Source organism: Pieris napi, chromosome 24 (genome assembly GCF_905475465.1).
Source record: "Pieris napi chromosome 24, ilPieNapi1.2, whole genome shotgun sequence".
Lineage (NCBI taxonomy): Eukaryota > Metazoa > Arthropoda > Insecta > Lepidoptera > Pieridae > Pieris > Pieris napi.
In genome coordinates this window covers 6,511,786-6,537,761 of record NC_062257.1, presented here as the reverse complement: position 1 = coordinate 6,537,761, position 25,976 = coordinate 6,511,786, and the positions used below count along the sequence as shown (strand labels likewise).

General features: G+C 36.5%; 3 protein-coding genes across 6 annotated transcripts in view; 2 read left to right on the top strand and 1 right to left on the bottom strand.

The window, feature by feature from the left end:
* Nucleotides 1–6,232: 6,232 nt before the first annotated feature.
* On the top strand, nucleotides 6,233–12,661 carry LOC125061948. The gene is made up of 5 exons (XM_047667589.1): nucleotides 6,233–6,370; nucleotides 7,106–7,253; nucleotides 10,917–11,040; nucleotides 11,373–11,558; nucleotides 12,262–12,661. Exons 1-5 carry the CDS (start codon nucleotides 6,300–6,302, stop codon nucleotides 12,426–12,428), a joined length of 696 nt encoding a protein of 231 aa, XP_047523545.1. The 5' UTR covers nucleotides 6,233–6,299; the 3' UTR covers nucleotides 12,429–12,661.
* Nucleotides 12,662–13,770: 1,109 nt separating this feature from the next.
* On the top strand, nucleotides 13,771–20,113 carry LOC125061846. Its single transcript, XM_047667475.1, has 6 exons — nucleotides 13,771–13,962; nucleotides 14,795–14,939; nucleotides 16,747–16,851; nucleotides 17,595–17,715; nucleotides 18,416–18,595; nucleotides 20,000–20,113. The coding sequence occupies exons 1-6, from the start codon at nucleotides 13,880–13,882 to the stop codon at nucleotides 20,098–20,100; spliced, it is 735 nt and encodes a 244-aa protein (XP_047523431.1). The 5' UTR covers nucleotides 13,771–13,879; the 3' UTR covers nucleotides 20,101–20,113.
* Nucleotides 20,114–20,847: 734 nt separating this feature from the next.
* LOC125061813 (rho GTPase-activating protein 6) overlaps nucleotides 20,848–25,976 on the bottom strand; it is a 106,073-nt gene continuing 100,944 nt past the window's right edge. For all 4 annotated transcript variants that reach the window (XM_047667418.1, XM_047667416.1, XM_047667417.1 and 1 more), the window contains 5 exons: nucleotides 25,445–25,561; nucleotides 23,185–23,277; nucleotides 22,511–22,613; nucleotides 21,666–21,901; nucleotides 20,848–21,161 (listed from right to left, as the gene is read on the bottom strand). In XM_047667418.1, the coding sequence (XP_047523374.1) occupies nucleotides 20,891–21,161; nucleotides 21,666–21,901; nucleotides 22,511–22,613; nucleotides 23,185–23,277; nucleotides 25,445–25,561 (820 nt within the window). In that variant the 3' untranslated portion in view covers nucleotides 20,848–20,890. The remainder of the gene's footprint in view (nucleotides 21,162–21,665; nucleotides 21,902–22,510; nucleotides 22,614–23,184; nucleotides 23,278–25,444; nucleotides 25,562–25,976) is intronic.

Here is a 25,976-nt window from a genome sequence, read left to right as displayed (position 1 = left end):
TTGGTTGAATAATATAAATTAAAGATGTGCCGATAGCTGTAATCGGTAAACCGGTAACAGGGCAGTGTTAAACTATCGAATCAGTCGATTAATGAACAGACCGCAAATCCAGATGTTTTAGAAAATTTCTGTTATATGAAAAGTTATGTGCCTGTATTTCTGGTGTTGTTTTACCGTGTTTATATATATAATACTATTACTTTCAATAATTATATTGACATTTGATAATTAAAAAATAGCTAGACTACTTATAAATGTAACTCTGCCAAGTAAGGGAGCGTTCAAGTATTACGTAACGCAATTTTTGGAGATTATTGACCCCCCCCCCATGTAACTCGCCGTAACGTTTTTCAGTACCCAAGTACAGTACTGTACTCAAGTATAGTAAAACGTTTTTTGACCACCTAGTGACTCTTTAGTTACTATTATTCGGTGTAAGTCGAAATAATATTAACAATAACGCGTTATTTAATCCCCGCCCCGCATCGTAACGTTTTACAAAAGGGACCCCCCCCTCCCTAAATACGTGGCAAAATGGACATTGATTTGGTTGAATAATATAAATTAAAGATGTGCCGATAATTGTTATCGGTAAACCGGTAACAGGGCAGTGTTAAACTATCGAATCAGTCGATTAATGAACAGACCGTTAATCCAGATATTTCAGAAAATTTCTGTTATCTGAAAAGTTATGTGCCTATATTCCTGATGTTGTTTTAACGGGTTTATATATAATTACTTTCAATAATTATATCGACATTTGATAATTAAAAAATAGCTAGACTACTTATAAATGTAACTCGTCCAAGTAAGGGAGCGTTCAAGTATTACGTAACGCAATTTTTGGAGATTATTGACCCCCCCCCCCCATGTAACTCGCCGTAACGTTTTTCAGTACCCAAGTATAGTAAAACGTTTTTTGACCACCTAGTGACTCTTTAGTTACTATTATTTGATGTAAGTCGATTTTTTTTTTAACAATAACGCGTTATTTAATCCCCGCCCCGCATCGTAACGTTTTACAAAAGGACACCCCCCCACCCCAAAATACGTTACGTAATACTTGAACGCTCCCTAAGAGTGTTGAACGCTCCCTGAGAAAGAGTCAGTAAATCTTTAATTTATATTGCCTTAACTATGCTAGATAAGAAATATTGTATATACATAATATAAATGAATATAGCAATTTGTATAAATAAATTTGTAATTCTTTTGTCATTAAGATTGTCAAATTCATATTTAATAAAAATTTATTCCTGTGGTTATTTATTCCCTATTACCATCTATCAACAAAGTATGCAAATTCATACAGCTGAGTTTCATCACCGGACTTCTAAGCAGAATACGAAATTCCACCCATATCACCTCGACGTCCGTTCCACAACTGAGCGTTTTTGCCCCACACCACCACTATGTAGAACCAGCTATCTTGGGGTAAAATATCCATCATAACAATCCATTCTTTTAGGTCCATCTATGAAAGGGTTCCTCCATTTTTCTCCAACTCCACCGACATAGCGCCTTTTGCATTAAGGTCGGTTAAAGGACTAGCATTTTTTACGCGCGTACGCAACTCGTACGAGCGTTGACGCGCTTCTAGGCTCGAATAAGTTATAGGGATGTGACATTCTGCATAATTAATCGATTTTTTTATTAATCTATTGTTTTTATAGCATGAAAAATTGATTAAAAAGTATTCGATTTTGTAACGGACGTGACGTCGCCAGTCACATCCTGCCAAGCCAAGCCAAAGCTAAGCTAAAGCCAAGCCAAAGCCAAGCTAAAGCCAAGCCAAAGCCAAGCTAAAGCCAAGCCAAAGCCAAGCTAAAGCCAAGCCAAAGCCAAGCTAAAGCCAAGCCAAAGCCAAGCTAAAGCCAAGCCAAAGCCAAGCTAAAGCCAAGCCAAAGCCAAGCCAAAGCCAAGCCAAAGCCAAGCTAAAGCCAAAGCCATAGCCAAAGCCATAGCCAATGCCATAGCCAATGCCAAAGTCAAAGCCAAGCCATGCCATGTTGACCAACCCTCCAGCCAACCGCCATGCCTGCCAACCGCAAATGCCAGCCACTTGGAGGGGATGAGTCTATATAAGCCAAAGCCAGCCATATTAAAACTTACTTTTTGGAAGACGTAACAAATAAAGAACAAGTGTGCTGTCACTCTGCCATTTTATTTTCACTGTCAATTATAATAAATTAAAATACAATTATCAATAAAAGAATAGGTCAATTATACTCAGAAGTGGGATAAAACGACCTCGACCACAAGTTTTTCGACCTTCTGACGAATCAATGTCGGAGGAAGATCCTTCACCGCCGGCACTGAAGCTGCTCAAGAATCTGCTAATAAAAAGAAGTAATAAAGGCTCTACGCGATCTTCAAGATGACTGTGTTGATGAAGCTCCAAATAAGTCACAAGTACATCGTGCTGCATTTTTGACTCCGGAATTCGACCTTGACATTGAGGAATATACGATAAACTACGAGGTCAAGCGAAGAAGAGGTACAAGCGCCTGTAGGACTACGATTATACGTGGGAGCAATGGAAAAAGCATCTCTAGCATCAAGATGGCCGACGTTAATCTTTTCATCTGACCGATGTCCTATCCATAGCGAAGAGATAGATAGATAACCTATCAACAGCGAAGTCAACAAAGACAAACTTCCATCTGGCTCTTCTTTCCATCAAGTGCGCGTTCTGGAGAATAAGGTCGGCAACGATGTGGTAACGCCACCTCGACACTACGAGTTTGGTGGTCTACTCTTATCCCTCTACCCTGCTCCGTGGCGAAGATGGTTACATCAAAGTCGTCAACACCGGGTGCGAGGTTATCGTGTGGTCGCCGGAAGAGGTCCTAACATGGGCTGAAAGCTGCCAGGAATCTCCGTTACAGCCGTATAGTCACTAGTCAGGTAATTTCCTTTGCTGCTTGCCATACTTTTGCCAATAATATAGGTGAACCCGTAACTACTGATTTATGACTGACGCGTGTAAATTGGGAATAGCCGGTATACTTCTATAAAAGCAGACTGACGGTACGTTGCGCCCCGTTATATATTTTACTAGAGCATGTATCATAGTTATGAGTTTGAGACTCTGGCAGTCGGTGGAATCTTTGCGTCGTTTTCGCGTATACATTGTCGGGAAAAAGGTTAAGATTGTGCAGCAGTCCGCGCTACGCTTACTAAACGCGACATTATACCACATATCGCGAAGGTGGTGGCTTTCTAAACAAGATTACGATATAAGTGTCGAGTATAGGCCGGGAGAACATATGAAACATGTAGATGCGCTTAGTAGACATCCGGTTGATGCTATGAACATGAATCGTCTAGAAGTGGCGGATTAATTTTATACGGTGCAATGTCAGGACGATAGTTGAGCGCAATCGTTAGTCAATTAAAAGATAATACCGGCGGATATAAAATAATTTCGAAATTATTGATGATAGGCTCTATCGTAAAACCTTGAACGACAATAGGTTAAACTATTCGAGTACTACAAAGGATATTTCGTTTATTTTCCTTCTCTGATCACATAGTCACCGATCACGGAAAGGCGTTCACGAGTAACTTTAAGAAGTTTTCGAACGATAAACAATTAAGACATACTCTCGCTTGTCCGCGTTCTATCGGTCAAGTGGAACGTACAAATAAGACAATATTGGATGCATTACGAGCCACAGACCCCAGTGAAGCCTCTAGCAATTGGGCTAACTCTTTCCCCGACATAATTTGGGGAATTAACAACACAATTGATAACACCACCATTTACAAACCTTACGATTTGATGTTTGCTCGGGCCGGTAGATCAGTATGTGATGTTGCGGTTCCCGGTCGTGTTTCTGAACCAGTAGAGTCGCGTCGAAAGAAAGCATCTGATAGGATACTAAAAGCGAGTACTACAATGAAACGTTACTTGACAAAAAAACGAGAATCTGCTCACATCTATAAGCAGGGTGATTTCTAGGATAGGGTCCTATGGCGACAAACACCGACTTGTAGCGCATCCAAAGTTAACACTAAACTTGACGACATGTATTCCGGTCCTTATGTCGTAACTAAGGTAGTGGGCAATGATAGATACCAAATGAGAAGTACAAGGGTTTACGTGGATATAAGAGTTTTACTGGATTACTATCTGCCGATTCGTTAAGACCCTATAAAAGCATTAATACTGTATCTGATAGTGCCAGCAGTTCAGATGAGCAACTTGAAACCGAAGATCTGATTGATTTATTAGAGAGCTAATTGTAGTTGTTGTTCCCACGGGAACAACTGTTTCAGGATGGCCGAGTGTAACGGACGTGACGTCGCCAGTCACATCCTGCCAAGCCAAGCCAAAGCCAAGCTAAAGCCAAGCTAAAGCCAAGCTAAAGCCAAGCTAAAGCCAAGCTAAAGCCAAGCTAAAGCCAAGCTAAAGCCAAGCTAAAGCCAAGCCAAAGCCAAGCTAAAGCCAAGCCAAAGCCAAGCCAAAGCCAAGCTAAAGCCAAGCTAAAGCCAAGCTAAAGCCAAGCCAAAGCCAAGCCAAAGCCAAGCCAAAGCCAAGCCAAAGCCAAGCTAAAGCCAAGCTAAAGCCAAGCCAAAGCCAAGCCAAAGCCAAGCTAAAGCCAAGCTAAAGCCAAGCCAAAGCCAAGCTAAAGCCAAGCCAAAGCCAAGCCAAAGCCAAGCCAAAGCCAAGCCAAAGCCAAGCTAAAGCCAAGCCAAAGCCAAGCCAAAGCCAAGCCAAAGCCAAGCTAAAGCCAAGCTAAAGCCAAGCTAAAGCCAAGCTAAAGCCAAGCCAAAGCCAAGCTAAAGCCAAGCTAAAGCCAAGCCAAAGCCAAGCTAAAGCCAAGCCAAAGCCAAGCCAAAGCCAAGCCAAAGCCAAGCCAAAGCCAAGCCAAAGCCAAGCCAAAGCCAAGCTAAAGCCAATGCCATAGCCAATGCCATAGCCAATGCCATAGCCAATGCCAAAGTCAAAGCCAAGCCATGCCATGTTGACCAACCCTCCAGCCAACCGCCATGCCTGCCAACCGCAAATGCCAGCCACTTGGAGGGGATGAGTCTATATAAGCCAAAGCCAGCCATATTAAAACTTACTTTTTGGAAGACGTAACAAATAAAGAACAAGTGTGCTGTCACTCTGCCATTTTATTTTCACTGTCAATTATAATAAATTAAAATACAATTATCAATAAAAGAATAGGTCAATTATAATTTTTATTTGAACGTTTTTTCCTAATTTTTGTATTAACTGAAAAATAAACGCCTTAAATATTTTATTTATCATGGTTTTATTAATTAAAAATAAACAATTGACATTATATACACAAATCAATGATTTTTTCCATAATCCATTTGTTCATTCTTTAGGCCAAGGCTTTAGTCAAATACAAAGAGAAGTGATGGCGCACGTCACCCCTTACAATTATAATTTGAAAATGCGCGTGATGAACTTGCGCAATGACGCAACACGATTATTTGATCACATCCCTAAAGTCGGCCACTGACGATACGTCCATTTAGTAGACTTCCTTTTGGATGCACTCCAAATGGAAATTTATCGAGATACGGTACCATTCACGATACTTCCATTTGGATGCATGGCGTCACTTCGAACTTTGCAATCGTACGGAACACAAATAAATAACTATGGATAACAATACTTTACTGGTGGCAGCAGTTGTGTGTATTTTATTAAAAAGACAAAAAAAAACTAAGAGAAGGTGGATGAAGGATTGATTGAAACAAAGAAATACTTTTATTTATTTAATAATATAAATATATTTATTTAAATAGAAATACTTTTATTTTTTTCTATTACTTCCAACACAAAGTCACGCGCGGACAAAGACATAATAAAAATAAAATTATAACGCTTGACAAATACACAGCACATGCACCACCATCGACATCAAAACATAAACTGAAACAAAAACCTCAAAAAAATGGACGCCGTTTCGCCCATTCACGGACAATTCGGACTGCTTCCATATGGCGTGGCGCACGTTTCTGCCATTGACGGACGGCCACGGATGACGTCCATTTGGCCTGGACGCATGGATTTCAATCCTTTTGGAAATCCAGAGCTGGCTGACGTCCATCCAAATGGAATACGTTTTTACCATTCATGGGACGATTTTGGACGACGACTACTCCATTCGGATTAATGGACGTATCGTCAGTGGCCGCTTATAAGTTCCAATTATTATCCTCTATTGAAATGACTTTATAGACATTTCTGATTCATAAATCAGAAACGTCAAACAGATTGACTTATAAAGTCAGCAACGTCAAATTATTTTGTAAAATAATTTTTTAACAAAATGTCGGTTTTCGATGGTGAAATTGAATTTCAATCAGTGTATATGGTAGATTTTGCTAAGAAAAATAAACCGTAAGTTTTTTAAAGGATGTCACGGCTTGCCTTAATAATCGTATGACCGGCGTAATATCCTGATCGCTTATTGAAAATTTAAATCGATTAATTATAAAAATCCGCCATATAAAATAGACATGCAAAATATGTTGTGTTCATTTTCATAATGTCATAATAATTAGTTAGTTATTTAGTTTGATGTCAAACTTATGGTCTAAGTAGTCTCCCAAGCTATATAGGCTCCTTGCCTTTAAAAATTTAATCACCTTCTCGTGAAAGCATGACATGGCACAGATAACTTCCAGGAAGGCGATTAAATAGTTTGAAAGCCATGGCGTAACAATATTTTTGACACATCGTGGCGCAACCACACCCGTGTTGGTTCCCTCGGTTCAAGCAAGGAAATATAATCTTAATATATATAAATTACGTGTCACGTTGTTTGTCCGCGATGGACTCCTAAACTACCGAATCGATATCAATAAAATTTGCACACCGTGTGTAGTTTGATCCAACTTAAAAGATAGGATAGCTAACATCTCAATTTCTCAACTCTAACAGATGGCGCTGTGTTGAAAGTACCAACGTTTCACATAAGTTACAATTTAATGGCATTACCACCAAAAAAGCATGGTGGTCCCCATGACTGGTGTTCTCCTACCGTTTCCCTTGAATATTTTGCTACTATGTAATATAACGAAAACCTTAGCCACAGCAACGCTCGGCCGGTCTGCTAGTTTACTATATTTTTAGGAAAAGTCCACGTCGCAAAGCAATAGACGACGATTGTCTTATCGTCGGCCTTAGTCGTGATTCCCTGAAAGCCAGAGACCAGCCGCGCAAAAGTCCGGATGTATTATGCCCTATTAACTTCGAATACTACAAGGAGGCTGTTGAACGGGTAACTCGTAGATCTGTGATTGATATTAAAACGTTCAATGACGCATTGATAGCCCGGTTGTGTGTAAATACCGCACTTCACGTAAAATCACAATTTAGTTTTGTTTATTTATTTACAAAAAATATATCAATTATAAGCTAATACGGCAATGACGAAAAAAACTAAATTTATTTAATATAGATAAACAATACCGCTACTGTGAATTCACTGCGAACATATAGATGTCGATAGTCCACTATCACTTATCTATATTAGTCTAGTCGACAAGCTGAAAATGGAACAAAATAGAGATACTACTCTTAAAATTATGTGCGATAGCTCATTGGATCCGGAATGACGTCTAGAAAAATGTGCTAAAAGCGTGTATTAGCACATAAAAAATTGCAAAAGTTATAGACCATTAAAGATGAAAAAATAATGGCATTTAGTTTTTTGCCAATATTTAATAAACTATTAATATTTAAGAAATTTCAAATAAAGATTCTGAAAGAGGAGGAAATTTCTAATAAAAAACTCCCGACTCTCAGAACTCTATCTCCATTATTTATAATGTTAATTTAACGCTGAAAATAGGTCTGCGGGTGACATTTTTTAGGATTCGCGCGTGGCGTCAAAAGCGACTACGGCACATTAATTAATTTATTTAAGGTATTGAATATTTTTTTTTAAATTTGAAAAAATTATGGTGTGTTCTGAACACTATAATTAATTTATTCCCGTTGAAAAATTTACTTTTTATTTTATTTTTTAGTTAATTTTTCAACAAGTTAAATAATTGTTAACTAACGAAATTTTCTCGAACGACCGTCTTAATTGTAAGTGAAAAAAAATGTTTAAATAATGGTCGTAAAAATATTTCGCTTCGTAGAGCCTTTCTTACATACATACTTAACAAGATCGTGCCATAAAAGTTAAAAAAATATTTATACTTTGTTTATAACAATTTTTTTACTTAAACAAAAACTTAAAAATCCATGTAATGATATTAAAAAAAAATTTTTTTTTCTAAATCATCATATTATAATCGTTTTTTTATTAATACAAGATATTTATTGATTTGCAAAAACAAAAATTCCCGCCATTTGTTGATAATTTTTTTTTAAACAAATTGATTAAATCAATATTTTAAAAAAAAAATTTAACACAACTTTATTACATTAAAAATTTTATGATTTTTAAAAAAAAATTTTTTCCTTAATAACAATTTTTAATTGTTTATAATCGTTTTTTTTTAATTTTCTATTGTTTAAATAATTAGTTAAGAATTTTTTTTTTCCTAAAAATCATAATTGACAGTCTTCTATAAAGTAACAGAAAAAAAATTTTTTTTGTAAATTTTTTGACTATCATGAATATTACTTTTATTTAAAATTAAAATTTTTTTTCTATACTTTGTTATATATATTTTAATGTTTCTGTTAATTTTAGAAGTTTTAGAAAAAAAATAAACAAAGGTTGAATATTTGTTTTTAACAAATTGGTAAGTTAATAAACAATAGAATTGTTGATTAAAAAAAATTTTTTTTCTGTTACTTTATAGAAGACTCAATTATGATTTTTAGGAAAAAAAAAATTTCTTAACTAATTATTTAAACAATAGAAAATTTAAAAAAACGATTATAAACAATCAAAAATTGTTATTAAGGAAACATTTTTTTTTAAAAATCATAAAATTTTTAATGTAATAAAGTTGTGTTAAATTTTTTTTTTAAATATTGATTTAATCAATTTGTTTAAAAAAAAATTATCAACAAATGGCGGGAATTTTTGTTTTTGCAAATCAATAAATATCTTGTATTAATAAAAAAACGATTATATCATGATTTAGAAAAAAAAAAAAATTTTTAACATCATTACATGGATTTTTAAGTTTTTGTTTAAGTAAAAAAATTGTTATAAACAAAGTATAAATATTTTTTTAACTTTTATGGCACGATCTTGTTAAGTATGTATGTAAGAAAGGCTCTACGAAGCGAAATATTTTTACGACCATTATTTAAACATTTTTTTTCACTTACAATTAAGACGGTCGTTCGAGAAAATTTCGTTAGTTAACAATTATTTAACTTGTTGAAAAATTAACTAAAAAATAAAATAAAAAGTAAAATTTTCAACGGGAATAAATTAATTATAGTGTTCAGAACACACCATAATTTTTTCAAATTTAAAAAAAAATATTCAATACCTTAAATAAATTAATTAATGTGCCGTAGTCGCTTTTGACGCCACGCGCGAATCCTAAAAATGTCACCCGCAGACCTATTTTCAGCGTTAAATTAACATTATAAATAATGGAGATAGAGTTCTGAGAGTCAGGTGTTTTTTATTAGAAATTTCCTCCTCTTTCAGAATCTTTATTTGAAATTTCTTAAATATTAATAGTTTATTAAATATTGGCAAAAAACTAAATGCCATTATTTTTTCATCTTTAATGGTCTATAACTTTTGCAATTTTTTATGTGCTAATACACGCTTTTAGCACATTTTTCTAGACGTCATTCCGGATCCAATGAGCTATCGCACATAATTTTAAGAGTAGTATCTCTATTTTGTTCCATTTTCAACTTGTCGACTAGACTATATATATAAAAATGAAACCCGTTTTCCGTTGTCACGACATAACATGAAAACGGCTTGACCGATTTGACCGATTTGGCCAATTCTTTTTTTATAATATTCTTTGAAGTACGAGGATGGTTCTTATGGAGAGAAAAATTAAAAAAATTGAGTGAAAAAGTCTAAAAACAACACTTTTCTATATTCCCATACATAATATTCGCATAATAATACTTAAAAGTCAATTTGAACTTTAATACCATAGCATAAAGTTCAAGTGTTTAGTGGAAGGGTTCCGGGAAGGTAAATTTTTATTTTTTGACATAATGTATTTGTTGTCTTATCATCTTTCTTTTTTTTATCTTAGCTAGACCGGTGTCCCGAATAGCAGAATACATATTAAAAAAAAATAAAGAATCGACTGTTAGGCGGTACGATGTTCGCCAGGCCAGCTAGTATATTATATAAATCAAGGCCGTGCTAATGCCGCGTCAGCATTAAATTTAGATTCAAATATAATATTTATTACAGTTTGATAAAATATTTATATGGATGACATTTTTATTGAAATGTTTATAACTTCCACTGAAAGTTTTATTTATCTCATATTAATTAATAAACATAGTTTAACAGTTTTTAATAGTTTTAACAGGTGGACTGAAAAGTACGTAGGCTAACATAGAAAGTCTTTTTTTGTTAGAATTTTGTTTGATTATAGTCTTCGATACAACGATTATAGCGGTCATACATAATTCGATACCATTTTCATAGTACGTTTTGTGTTTAGTCTCAAAATAGGCTTCAGTTCCGATTACCTCTTCATCAGCGCAAAATTTCTGTCCAGCGAGCATTCTCTTGAGGTCTGTTTTTTTTTAAACAAACAAAAGTTCCTTCACTCAAAATACTATATCTCACAAACTAATAGTACGACAGCTGTCAATTTTCTACACTTGTTTTTTGAAGGTTAGGGCAAACTTATTTTATTAGCAGCTTACGAACTTTTCAGCCCATCCAATATTTAAAGTAGACGATTGATTCAATTTGCTATATTTTAAAAGCTCGAAATTTTCGGCGACTCGTATTTAGTAAAACAATATTTTTACTCAGTTTGGTGAAGACCATCCAAGAGTCACTAAAAGATACATGACGAAGGATGTCGATCCAACGCCAGTGGACCACGAGATCCAGGACCTAAAGAGGACTGAGTATTTAACCAAATATTGTTCCAGGGGTTCGTATACATTTACATCGTTCAATAGCTTCGGAATGTAGGGTTCGAAAGGAAATGATCATAGAAGACAATGATACAAAATTCAAACCAGGCCTTTTTTTTTAGCTGTATCCGTGGTCTTGTGGTTAGCAGATCTTAAGCTCGATTCCGAAGTAGAATTGTTTTCTATTTATAGGCAAATTTACACATATTCTTTATTCATTGATATCGATAGACAATTTAATATAGTTCACTAAATACCCGTCGCAATCTTGGGACTACAAAATCTCAACACTCTGATATAAGCATATCATAGCTGATATTATAGCTATTGTAATATAAAATATGTTCAGAACTGCCGTTCATGTCTGTGAATCTGGCGAGGCGTGCGCGTGCGCTCCAAACTCTGCGGCTACCGGACGACATCTACATACCAGACACGAGCCAAAAGGGCTCATACCGCCCGCCCAAGCCGGAGAAATACGCGGAACCGCCCTCCGCTATGTCTATGAGACCTAAGTTTGATCCATCATTGACAAGTATGTTGAAAATGATTTTAAAAGTAACAAAAAGTGTAACCAAGCATTAAACAAACTACAACTTAATATATAAAAGAAAAAATACATTATTACTACTGCTATACAAATTCAAAGTCGTTCTGCCTTGCGATTCTGTAACTCGCTTTGGCATTCTGATAAAAAATAAACTACAAGCTCCCTCCTTATCAGAATGCCAAATCATAAAATGACTGCTTCACGACTGATTTAAGCGCGACCGCCGCTGTGAAAACCGCTGTGTAAGTTCGAAAAGTGAGTTACAGAATCGCAAGGCTGCTTATAAATATTTCCTTACACCCTCTTTGGTAAGAAAATGTCTACACATAGTAATTGTAGTTAGCCAAAACCCGAAAAATTTGCCACTTACGCAGATAAGTCGTGTTCGTACGAACATGGAACAATTGTGAATATGTAGTCGCATGCAGAGGGATTCTTAAAGTACCTAATTAACGACAGCAAATAGGGGCTATCTATCCGCCCATTATGAATAGCGTGCAAAAATAATAAACCAGCTGTCTCCGCCGACATTCCATTAGTCTAAATTAAAATATTTCTAAGAATCTGTATTACTATCGAAATATTGGTACTGTAACAGTAAGGAATATCACAAAGTTTTTTCTTGTATATAGATATGTATAAATTACTTTCTTGCATAACTGTATTTTACACTTATGTTTAATTACAGAGGAGCTACGACGCATCTTGCGTGTGCGCACAGGCGATACAAGTTATGGCGTGACTCACGATCTATTAGCTAAAGTGGTACTTGAGAAGAATCCCTTTGGACCACCCCGCGAAGAGCCCAAATTTGGTCGTTGGAAGAACAGATACTTTTACACTTATAGAATTTAATTTATTATGTTTATTATTCGTCCGGTCAATATAGACATTTGAAATAACAAAAGTTCTCGGAGGAGAGTCAAATATTGGAGGAGAGATGGGGTTTACCATTACAAATAAAGTATTAAAAATCCCCATCGATCCTATGTGTGCTACAAAAGTTTGCATTTTTATGTCTAAATTGACCGGACTATACATGTGTGTGAGCGTTTTGAAAAGCTTTAGTAAATAAAAATATTATCGTCTGTCATGTATAGCCATTTCCGAAATATATCCTTCCTATCCTATCCTAAAATAAAAAAAATAAAATGTTTATTATGGAACATAAGATACAGATATCACTTATTCCACGTCATTAAATTTGAATAGGTAGACATCCCTACTCATCGGCAAAGAAGACAGAGGGTGTAAGCCGAGAGAAAAAGCCGGCGTAAAAAACTCTCGGTACTCTTTTAAAGTAGCAAATCATCAAACAACACTTATTTAAAAACAAATATCGTAAATTCATTAGAAGTAGCCTGACTAGCACTAGTCCCAGATCCTTTTATCCTGGTAGCAGCATTAGCATTTTGATTTCTATGAAGTAGCAAAATAAATTTGGTACCCAAATGCCGCTATAGGCTCCAGCCTACACAGCCTGCTGGTAAATCCGCCACTTGATAAACCACCTGCACGACTTCAATGCTACGTCATCTGTTCATTCAGTTACAGTCTAAATATCAAGTTAGATATTTCTTTAACAATATCTGTCAAGTATATAATAATAATTTATTCATTAAAGCAGACAATTATTAGTCCATATACAATTTTGTCTTGAATTTTATATTAAAGTATATTTAAAAAATAAAATTAAAAAGGGCAGAGCAGTGTTGGCTTCAGTGTGCGACTCTCATCCCTGAGGTCATAGGTTCGATCCCTGCTGTGCACCAGTGAACTTTCTACATGCGCATAACATTTGCTCGAACGGTGAAGGAAAACATCGCTAGGCTTGCCTTAGACCCAAAAAGTTAAAGGCGTGTGTTAGGCACAGGAGGCTGACCTACTTGCCTATTAGATTGACAAATTGTCATGAAACATACAGAAATCTGAGGCCCAGACCTAAATATCTTGACTTGACCCATGTAAGGGGCAAACCAGCCTTCCCGCTGTTACCGCCAGAATGCTTTAATAGGTACAGTTCTTTTAATATACATAATTAAAACATATCTAATTAATGATTAAATGGCAACAAAATGCCACATTATTTCATGGTATCATCGGAGATAGTAATTAAAAAATAAATGTGTGTGTGAAATTCGCCGTGTCTATGGTAATAACATAAAACCTTATATACTAAAGCGAATAAAAAAATAAAAAGCTGTCTAGATCAAACTCACAATGACATCAACAACACGATGAAACAGTTATAAACAATTTTAGCTGAAATGCAGTAAAATTACAGTGAAATGGAAAATCATTAAATCATGGACCATTATTTGACGACATACCGAAAGGACTACCTCTGGCCTAATCTACCCGGTTCCGGAAGTGGGGGTGGCATTGTTGAGTAAGTATCTATCTATAAACGAAGGCGATTTCACTGTAGTGTTTTTGTACATGTTCTAAGTTTGGGATATACCTACCGGGATATTTTTCTACTTATAACAGAAGAATAATGCTTTATAGAGAGGTTTTAAAAGACAACTTCGCTTAAAAAGTGTTCTATTACTCCCAATAGGTGAGTTTTTGTACCACGTGATTAGTTTATGGATCACAATTTTTCTAGATCAAAGTTAAAATATCTTTTAATAACTAAATTAGGAGTTCTGCGGTCATGAACTTCGTTGTATAAGGAACATATGAATTATCTCCTGGGAAAATACATCCACAGTTTTAGACCATAACTGACATATTATCCAAACGGGTACTTTGTACTGTAAGGTATAGCTACAGACTCTACTGGCTCTCAAAGTATGCGCTTAAAAAGCCATATTAAGTCCTTACGTGTACCCGTCACCGACAGAATCTCAGCACCCGAACCTTGAATATGCGAGTCTGTCAAGAGATAACGTGAACTAGCTCTAGGGGGGACCGTTCAATTGTTACATAAGCAGATTTACTTCAAGTCATCCCCCCCTCCCTCTTGTCAGCAAAAGTAAGCGAAGCTCTCAAAAATAATAGTACATAAAGGTATTAATTTTTTGAAGGAATCCTCAAAAAGCATTTCGTTTTCAAGCATAGACAATGTTTGGGTAATATGTGTTAATAAGTAACATTACTGTTGATGTAATCACTGAATAATAAAATCTACCCCCCCCCCCTTTAGTAGGTAGTAGGTCCATAGGTACTAAACTAAGTTTCCCAAGATGCTAGCATAAACATAATTTGTATATTATTAGAACCCCGAAGCTATCAGGTCAAGAATTAGCATTCTACCAAGCATGTATGCAACATACAAGACCGCCAGATTGCCGCTGCCCGCAGTATTCTGGAGAGGAAGTACAGCTACCACCAGGGAAAGAGGGCGGATGGAGTAGAAATGAGGTTTGTTGTCAATATATAGTCCGTTGAACTAACTCGCTTAATTTACAATCGCTACAATGAACAATTTTTTGTTTGGGCTGCGCTACTCTGACTTTATCTTATTTTATCTTCTTAATGGTATTAGCGTATAGGTCGGTTATCGAAAGCTGGCGCCGTTCACAGTACTCACACTAATGCAATTTCACTATACAGTATGTTTAAAAATATGACTTTCTTGCCAAGTTATATATTTTAGTCTACTCTGGTTTTCGTAAGGTTGGGTGGGTTGTAAATAAATAAAAATTTGTCAAATACATATAAATATTAGGTGCATACAAGGGTGGATCCAAAAGTTCTAAGCCAGACCAAGAACGTGAAAGAGTAGTTCGTGTAAATAATTTTTCATTTTTCGACATAAGCTCCATCTAGCTCAACACACTTCACTTTTACTTCACTAACTATTCTTTCAATACTCCTCTTAGAAACCCCAGTCGCATCTGATGTCAAATTAAATATAAATTTTTTTCATTAAACTGTTTTTATTAAGATGCTTAAAATAATTAAAAATATTGTGCACCATTTCACGAGATAGCCCTGGTAATGTTTGAAAAAAGATCAACATGTATAAAATAATAATAATATAAAACAGTAAAGATCAACATAATCAGTAGCAAAAGAAAAACAATAACTGTCTCTTTCATACTCATAAGCTTGACCGAGCGCGAGAGAGACGTACAGTCTTTTCATGATGTATTTGTGATTGTATTTCAGTTTGACATCACGCCTCGCGCTTATTCGCAGACACTACACAAGCACAAAGTGTAAATGTGTTGAAGCCGCCAGCTTTAGATAACATACCTATACCACTATTTTTAAGGCCGGCAACGCACTTGCAATCCTCCTGGTGTTGGTCCGTGTGCGTGGGCCTGCTAGTTTGCCTCCTGTCCCGTAGAAGGCTACTGTACTTTATTTTTATGTACGCGTATTAAAATTGTTTTACGTCTATGAAATAAAAATCCAATTGAAATCAGTGTATTCTATGTACAAGAGTAAAGTCAAAGTCAAAATAATTTATTTATTCATTTAACACAATGTCCACTTATAAAATTTAATAAAGAAATACATATTAAATGCTTACTACTTACTATACTTCTCAAATCAAGGGCGTAGGACGAAAAGAACTGGCATTAAACTATCCGCCATTCCAAGTTTGTTTTATACAATGTTTGTAAGGAGCTGCAACTATTAAACCATGTTTCACATGACATCTTAAGTAATCAATAATAACAAAAAATAACGAAGATTTGTCCTCTATCAGCAGTAGGAATGATGAAACAGGCGCACGCAAAGAAAGAAAATAAATACCTTATTTACTGCAAAATTCGAATATACCTCAGTTCACCATGCAAAGTTTCAAAACTTTTGCTTTACCCTTCGAAAAATTGATCTCTTTGCGCCTGGTACGACTTAAACAGTCGCGTTTTAGATTTCGCGACGGTTTCAGTAATGCGCATAACATATTTATATTTTAATTTCCATAAGTAATACTATTAAGGTAATATTTGCAAATGGTTACAATGAAAGATGTGGAGGAAGAGTACATCTTTCAACCCAAAAAGAGAATCACTTGAAGATTTTGACAGCAGCCGCTGGGGTCTTCAGTGTGGCTTGTCAGTCTCTTCTTGATTAGTCAAAGATCCTCTCTTTAGGTTGACGGAAAATGATTGAGTGCTACCCGTCCACATCCAATACTATCAACTGACCTGGCAATCACGGCTCATGCCATCTATTATTCCCTCTTGTACATAGGAAGACATGGGTATTTCAGATAATGGGACCAATGTTGGATCCTAAACTGTACCCAGTTCGAGTTGGAGCCAGCCCCGAGACCGCGTCATCGCGATATGACCAACCCAACGCATTTTTGGACAAAGTATGTATATATTTTGGCATAAAATTTAAGTCCCAACTTTCTTTTAACAATCCCAGTTAAGAAGCATGCGAACTAAACAAAATAGTTTTCATAAAATTTCTAGAGGAAAAGTTTGCTTTGACAAAAGGTATGCAATCATTTTGACTTAAATTTAGTTCGATAATGAATTTCGGCTAGTTGAGTTTCCTTCCTCAAATTCGTCATTATTGTATAGTGAGTATTAGTTGTATAATTTGTGTGTATTCTATGATGAATTAAGTCGTGTGTGCCATAATAACTTTATTAATAATAGTTTAGCTTAATTGTAGGTAAGTACGTTCTATTTCAATTAGATTTTAATACTCTTGGGCCGTGGGGTTCAAGTGCACAGGCGCTAATTAAAGATTAAAGTTGGCGTCTGACAGTACCGGTGACCCCAGAGCTGGTGCTATCCTCGCTCAATAAGTATCGCAATACAGCTGCTGAAATGCTGCACGCGAGAAGTACACTACCACAGGGACCGAACTTTTTAAATTTGTTTTAATTTTCTATTTATTAGTTTTAATTATAATTATTACTATGTAAGGTTAAGAATATTGTAAATTCTGTATATATATATATTTTTTTATTTTTTTAAAGACAATTCACACCAATTGACCTAGTCCCATGCTAAGCTGGTGAAGCTTGTGTTATGGGTACTAGGCAACGGATATATATACATATTATAGATAGATATACATATTTCAAGAGTATTTTAATTACAGTTGCAGTCAAAATACCCGATGCTGTATAGCATCTTACAAAACGAGGCATCACCAGAGCTGAAACAGAGGATAGATAGAGATAGAAATAAATCCACGTATCAAGTTGATTACTGCGAATCAGGTGGGTTACATTTGAGTATGAGTTTTTGCTCTCTACATGTTTTAAACCCAAACGGTCGGAATAAGCTTGCCGGTGTACCTAGATTAAGGTTTTTTGATACTTGGTCCATTGGGTTACAATCTGGATGGAAGAAAAGCTACCAAGGGTAAGGCCGTCTTAAACTAGGCTGGGCCATTGGGCACACAAGAATTTGGAGCGCTTTTGGAAAGTAAAAAAAGCTAATTTTAATAAAAAAAAATACTAAGTAGGTCATGAAATACAGTATGAAATATTATGTCATTAATGATATTAGAATGCTGCTGGTTTTTTGGTTACGATTACGATAACGGTTTCTTTCGAGATTTCTTTTGAGTCTTCTATTATATCCTTATTAATTAGTACAGTAGGAATAGGCGCAGTTATCGATATAATGGCGTAGTATATGCCTTGTAAATACCTTCTGATAAGATGACTGATTTGTGAAAAAAGTGTAATGTGCCCGACAAAAATGTTTTGAGAATAAATGTGGGAGAGAACTTGTCGGTCCTTCGGGGCCCCCTGAGAATGGGGGGCCCTGGGCACGGGCCCCGTGTACCCTTATGGTGAAGACGGTATTGACCAAGGGCGTTCCCTTCATCCATCGTCGCAGTCAATGATTTACGTATAAAAATATGGTTAGAAAACAGGTAGAATGTTTCTTATACTACTTTCGACGTTCTAGGCCCGGGTGCGAAGTTCGAAGGACTCCAACGCGCCTCTGATGAAAGCGGTACCGGACCTTGTGCGCAGCCTATGAGGCTTCCAGGAGACCCTTGTCGAGTGGGTCCAAAGCCGAGGATGACCACACCAAAGACCATCTCCAAACAGGGTGGAGCAGGCGCCGATCCTAGAGCTAAATGCGGTAAGTTTGAAATGATTACCTCCCCAGTATTTTATGTGAAATGGCTTTCCTCAAAAAGCTAAAACATCATAAAATTTATCTTAAATAAGGATGGATAGCTAGGAGCGCGACTCTCAACTCTGGTCTAGGCCAATAAGTTTTCCTTTCAAACATCGCGAGGAAACCTACACAGAAATTAAGTTAGACATATAAAAAAAGTAGATATTCATTACAATGTGTAAGATTTGGGAACCGTTTTAATTAAACAATACCTATGTCAGTGTTTCCATCTATTCCGTAACAAAAATAATTATATAAACCCATAATATAACAATAATTACAATTTTGATAACATGCGTGAGTGTGTGGGTGCATGTGAGCAATGTGTCACATGTCAGGTCTCAGTGTTATTAGTTGGTACTTGTGGTTACTGGTCGGACTTGAATTCGTGTATGCGGTAATGTTAGTTATTTCGACTATGAATTTGCGTGTTGTTCCCACGAGAATGTAAGTGTGTGCTCCTATTTCACCGTGCCTTCTGCTGATAGAGGACAACTCTTTGTTTTTAATTTATGTTATTATTATTAATTACTTAAGATGTCATGTGGAACATGGTGTAATGGTTGCAGCTCCTTACAAACGTTGAGTAAAACATAAAACTTGGCGATTAAAAAGAGTAGCGGAGAGTTTATTTTCAGTTCTTCTCTTCGGTTCTACGCCCTTGATTTTAGAACTGGCAGTAAATGTAAATTTAGAAGCATTTCATATATATTTATCATTTAGACCCTTTCTATAGCTTTACAAAAAGTGCTTTCGCTTCGTATATAACATATAGGAGTTTGGGTTTGACCGCTTCATCGTTGTTAGACAAACTGATTCAATTGTTTGGAAAGGAATTCTTTTATCTATATATATAAAAATGAAACCCGTTTTCCGTTGTCACGACATAACATGAAAACGGCTTGACCGATTTGTCTGTTTTTTTTTAATAATATAGCTTGAAGTACGAGGATGGTTCTTACGGAGAAAAATAAAAAAAAAATTGAGTGAAAAAGTCTAAAAACAACACTTTTCTATATTCCCATACAAAATATTCGTAATAATACTTAAAAGTCAATTTGAACTTTAATACCATAGCATAAAGTTCAAGTTTTAGTGGAGGGGTTCCGGGAAGGTAAATTTTTATTTTTTGACATAATGTATTTGTTGTCTTATCAACTTTCTTTTTTTTATCTTAGCTAGACCGGTGTCCCGAATAGCAGAATAAGTATTTTAAACAAATAAAGAATCGACTGTTAGGCGGTACGATGTTCGCCAGGCCAGCTAGTTCTGGAATATATTGGCTATCAGGAAGACTATTATAGATAGTATGCCTTGTTTAAATTGAGTATATTAATGTATTTTAAACATATTTAATTCTTTCAGAAACAACGTCTGCCGTCCCGCCCCTCGGCAAGACAGAATATCAAGACAATGTATCCAAGTTGGGCGGGATCATAATGAGAGATAAATTACACAGAAAATAAATTATAAAAACTTTTTGCATTTTTTATAAAACATATATCTTGGCAGAGGAGGGTTAGACCCTCCTGTTTATATAGATTATAGGTACATTGTTTCCAACAGGGCATGGGGTATGCCCCATGGTATACCACCATCTCATTTGCCCCTTCCTGAAGAACGCGCGCGGCCAAAACTCACCGATCTGATAAAGGAGATAGGCCTGGATATCTTAAGTCGGGGGGACCACACTAAGTCAATTCAACGCATCTAGCATGTGTGTCCATGGGCGGTGGTATCACTTAACAGGTGAGCCTCCTGCCCGTTTGCCCACTTAAAAAAAACATAGTTTGTTTAATTCTTTTCTTTTCGTGTTTGTTATGCCTATAAGTGCTTGTTACAGTAAATATCGTATTAATATTGTTCTTGTACCAATGTATCAATGTAGGTTGGGGTTGGCTTTTTTTTTATGGCTCTGGCACGATTTGTGCATTAGCCAGCGTCAAGTATGAGATTTTTATCATTCGTGCTTTTTGCCTTAGAAATTCGACCATGTCCTCCATGTACGGTTTAAGCACTCGCCCGGTACCGCACAACCCTCCCAAAGGCCGAGAACAAATTTAAATGAAATTAAAACTTGCCCTCGAACCGGGAATCGAACCCGGTACCCCTCACCTAGCTGCCACTTAATAAGACCGCTAGGCTATGAGGCCCCTATGCGTTGGCTTTTATAAATAAATAAATAACTTTTTAGGGTCTAATAATAACACACATGATAAATAGTCGTTTATGTATAAAATCAAAGTATACAGTATGTCATGCGGGCCGAGTCTGTGCACTCGATATTAATTCTCCCCGCTTGTAAAGCATTGTCCCCTCTCTCCTCTCGTCTTTGACTAGATCTCTCCTGATCTGTTCATCTCTTCTGACTAGATCGTTTTTCACTTGTTCTTCTTTTTTTATGGTCTGATCGTTCCGGACGACTTCTTCCCGCCGTATTTCACGAGATATTCTCGTGGCTCGAGAGACTGTTGTCTCATCGTGTTGTCTCACTATGACTGCGCGCGCGTCTGATGTGTTTCGTTCCCTGAAATCAGAATAGTTTATAAAACAAGATATAATATGTGATAATCTTTATAGTTTGTTCTCAATATGTTTTAATAAGTTCTCCAATCTTCTTTAGATCATGTACATCCTGATACACGTGTTCACTTGTACATAATGATACTTGTAATTATTGTTTACATTATGATACATGTGTTCAACTGCACATCATGGTACATGTAATTATCATGTACATCATGATACATGTAATTATCATGTACATAATGATACATGTGTTCACCTGTACATCCTGATACTTGTAATTATCATGTACATCCTGATACATGTAATTATGTACATAATGATACATGTGTTCACCTGTACATAATGATACATGTAATTATCATGTACATAATGATACATGTGTTCACCTGTACATCATGAAACATGTAATTATCGTGTGCATTCTGATACATGTGATCACATTTGATGAAACTTTGAAACGGTTTCATCAGTAAGCTTAAGCAAAAACTTGGTGTGTTCTTACCGTCCAAGAGTTACGAGTCTCTCGATATCATTTCTTCGTTCGGGCGCGCGTGGGGGCGGACTGGCCGGCGGTGATGAGGCATTCGATGCCGAAGCGGGTGAGGCCGGTGATGAACCGACTGCGGAGTCCCGTTTCGCTGATGACGACGACCCAGAGGTGGACCTGCGGCGCGGACGCATGGCCGGGATGTGGAGTGATGCTGTGATCACACATTCGTCCTCTGAACACGCGCCAGTCTGGAATTAAAAAAAAAAAACTGTACAGCGTACGCGAGTAAGTTCCAGAGATGCTCAGTGCTAAGTGTGACTCCCGTATGTCAAATGTCATGTTTTGACATTTGTAAAAATTCATTCAAGACAAATTTAGGAATTTAAAAGTACTCCCAACTGAGCATAATTAAAATAAAAAAAATGCGTGCGTACAAAGTACACATGTCAGAATGTCTTTGGTAAACTAATTTTTAAATCTAAAATCAATACTTTAGATTCGAGACTTAAAGGGATAAGATAAAAGTGTCGAAAATTAATACAAATTACATTTTTTTTTAAATTTATTTCTTCTAAAACAAAAATACGTGGCATTTTAATTTACAATTCATCATTTGAGATTTCAACAAATTATTTTGCATAAAATATAAAATACTAATATTTCATGAATATTTAGCGCAATTTTAATTTTAAGAATTTCTATATGGCAATTCGCTCTTCTCACTCTCTATCTCAATCGGTCTTAATCGCTCCCTTTTCTTCGACAATAACGCTGCACATCTTCGTGACGTTTTTAAAAAAAATATACCCTCATGCGCCTAAAGAAGTTTCACTTCAAAAAAATAAAAAGAGATCTACCTCATTATAATCACTGGCCGAGTCGTTGGAGTCCGGAGCTGAATCTCTTAAAGGTGGAGAACAGATCACTCCGCTACTCGTGCATTCCTCACTGCTTCGGACCCTGTTAGAAACGAATATTACCATATTGACCGAGTACATCATTTAGAACTAGAAAATTAAGTTAGACTTAAATTACTTAGACTGAAGTTAGATTAGGTCAGGGTTTCCTTTTCCCAAAAATTATGCCCCCCCCCCTTATGGGACGTGCATAACTTTTAATATTAAAAAGTCAACAATCGACTTAACAATAATAAAAGCCCGATTAATTTCCAATAATTACAAAAAAACAGCTAAGATTTTTACATTTTATATATTTTTGTCTTGCCAATAACAATTCACTTAAGAAACTTAAATGAAAGGACAAAATTTTAAAAACAAAAAAAACATACTTTTATGTTTTTGACTCAAGAAGTCAAAATCATTTATTCATATAGGTAACACAATGTACACTTATAACTCGTCAGTAAAGAAACACATATTAATGCTTCTAATTTTACATTTACTGCCAGTTCTCAACGTAGAACGGAAGAGAAGAACTGGCAATAAACTAAAACTAAATACCCAATTATTAATAGTTTGTAAAATAAATTAGCCCTTATACATAATTTGTATACGTAAGTAGAAATGCATACCGTGTAACAATCGTCATAGCAGAAGAAAGAGAACCAGACGACGCGTCCGAGGCCGCGTCTCTTGTTCGCGTCCGTCGAGCTGGAACGTTGTTCCTGAGAAAATCAACAGATATTATTGTCTGGTAACTGTTTACTGTAGTGGATAAATTACATAGAGAAAGAGAGCCATAGACATAGTCAGTTGGAAAAAGCTGGAGGAGGCCTTTACCCGTGAAGGGGTTCCGATGGAACTGAAGCTAGAATATAGAATAACAAGCAAAAGAAAAAAAAGGGTGCGTGTACTTATGTACGCGCGTAAGAAGTTATACTTCTTTGGCTTTCTTTATTTTTTTTAAATATTAAATAATTAATAACAAATATTTAACGTTAATAATTTAATAATATTTAATATTTAGTATATTATTCAATTATTAATTAATATTAATAGTAATCATTATTATTTATTACTTTATTATATTATTCATTCAATTTAATAACTACGTATGTTTCATAACCTTTTAACTAAGTAACAATAGGTCTTTATGAAAAAGCATTGCTAAATTTCTTTGAAAAAATAATTAAAAGGTAAATGTCATTATGTTCATCCTTGGCATAGCTGCTAACTTCACGCATATTCTATTTCTTTTTACTTGTAGATTGTCTTATTCCCATCTCGCTCGCGCACGCTATAATCACACTGACAACTTTGTGTCTCAGGTGCGCGCGCATCGTAAAATTTCACTCTCATCAATTTTTCATAACGCGCCTAAAGAAGTATAACTTCAAAAAATATGTATAAAAATGTAAAATAATCTAAGCTGTGTATTATAATTTGTTTTTTTTTGTCATGATTGGATATAAAACGGGCTTTATTATTATTATTATTAACTGTTTACTTTAGGACAGGATCGATTCATGGTACACCCACCACACACGGCCCTAAGCCAACTGAACACAGTATTTATGGGAACTCATACAATTTTTTATTATTATCTGATGTTTAGACATATTGCCGTACTCTCATACCAGAGGGCTCACAAGTACCGACCTTTTAAGAATTGGTACGCTCTTTTTTTGAAGGACCTTAAGAATTGGTTCGGAAATACTTCAGTGGGCAGCTGGTTCCACATCGTGGTGGTATGCACCAGAAACAACCTTAAAAAACGCTCAGTTGCGGACGTCGAGGTGATACGTATGGTATTTTATATTCTGCCTCGACGTAGTTGTGAGTTATTCTTGCCATATTTAGTACTGCTTTGAAGGATGATATAAATGGATTTTAGGAGTTCTAACAATTTGATAGTTTCGTGCGTTGGGATTATTTTGGTGGTAGACAAAGTATTAATAATACAGTATAACACTCCTCTTTTCCACCGCCTCTGTAATTTTACCGTGTATAACACGGGCGTGGTGGGCGGTGCCAAATTATGCGCGCAATAACAAATTTATTTCTCTTATTATTTATTCTTTGTTTTCTTTACGCAAAGTTAATATCAGTATGTTTTGAGATTTGGACATTTCAATGCAACTTGTCGATAATACAGAGCTAGCGGCCCAGACTGTTTTACCGTCGCTTGAACAGATATACAGGTGTCGGTTTTTTGTGACGGCGTGCGGGTTTTTGTGACGGCGTGCGGGTTTTTGTGATGGTGTTCGGGTGTCGGTTTTTTGTGACGGTGTGCGGGTGTCGGTTTTTGTGACGGCGTGCGGGTTTTTAAGACGGTGTGCGGTTGTCGGTTTTTTGTGACGGCGTGCAGGTTTATCTGACGGCGTGAGGGTTTTTGTGATGGTGTGCGGGTGTCGGTTTTTGTGACGGTGTGCGGGTGTCGGTTTTTTGTGACGGTGTGCGGGTGTCGGTTTTTTGTGACGGCGTGCGGGTTTTTAAGACGGTGTGCGGGTTTTTGTGATGGTGTTCGGGTGTCGGTTTTAGTGACGGTGTGCGGGTGTCGGTTTTTTGTGACGGCGTGCGGGTTTTTCTGACGGCGTGCGGGTTTTTGTGATGGTGTGCGGGTGTCGGTTTTTGTGACGGTGTGCGGGTGTCGGTTTTTGTGACGGTGTGCGGGTGTCGGTTTTTTGTGACGGTGTGCGGATGTCGGTTTTTTGTGACTGCGTGCGGGTTTTTGTGATGGTGTGCGGGTGTCGGTTTTTCTGACGGTGTGCGGGTGTCGGTTTTTAGTGACGGTGTGCGCTCGCATCGTAAGAATTTACTCTCATCATTTTTCGCTAACGCGCCAAAAGAAGTATAACTTCAAAAATTGGGATCAATAAGAAGATTGCTTACATATTACTAGAAGGCACAGGCTGTGTGGTAGCAGTCGCTGTAGCAGCGTGCAAGAAGTGGTCTCGAGCCCACACTCGCCGCACACCACTCTCCGAATTCGCGTTGGCCTCCGCTGTTCTGTGGACATCCACTCTTATACAATTCTCATCACCATGCACATGCCATCACAAAGAACTTGTAAAAAAAACGTGTGGCACTCGGCGACTGCGGCGGTAAAGCTATTGCATAGCATTTTTTGTCAACATGCAATTATAATTATTTATTTATTCAGGATTTTTTTTCTTTGATGTTATTTCAATCCACAACCACTCTCAGAATAACACGCCTATATAGTCTGTCTCACTCTAACGCGTACCGGCTGCACCGGCCGCGCTCACGATACGACACTTAATGCCTGGCGAGTGCGTTGCCGGCCTTTTAAGAATTTGTACGCTCTTTGAAGGACGTAGAGTTGATATGGCCCGGAAATACCTAACGCCCACGGACACTAAATTCAGGGGGGCTCGCGAGTGCGTTGCCGGCCTTTTAAGAA

Bases quoted from the DNA above. Each gene is read 5' to 3' on its own strand.
- LOC125061948 (XM_047667589.1), top strand. From the start codon at position 6,300: ATGTCGGTTTTCGATGGTGAAATTGAATTTCAATCAGTGTATATGGTA. The intron at 7,254-10,916 runs GTAACTCGTAGA...ATTTTTACTCAG, and splicing joins ACAAGGAGGCTGTTGAACGG to TTTGGTGAAGACCATCCAAG. The intron at 11,559-12,261 runs GTATGTTGAAAA...GTTTAATTACAG, and splicing joins GTTTGATCCATCATTGACAA to AGGAGCTACGACGCATCTTG.
- LOC125061846 (XM_047667475.1), top strand. From the start codon at position 13,880: ATGGACCATTATTTGACGACATACCGAAAGGACTACCTCTGGCCTAAT. The intron at 13,963-14,794 runs GTAAGTATCTAT...GTATATTATTAG, and splicing joins AGTGGGGGTGGCATTGTTGA to AACCCCGAAGCTATCAGGTC. The intron at 16,852-17,594 runs GTATGTATATAT...TTTTAATTACAG, and splicing joins CCAACGCATTTTTGGACAAA to TTGCAGTCAAAATACCCGAT.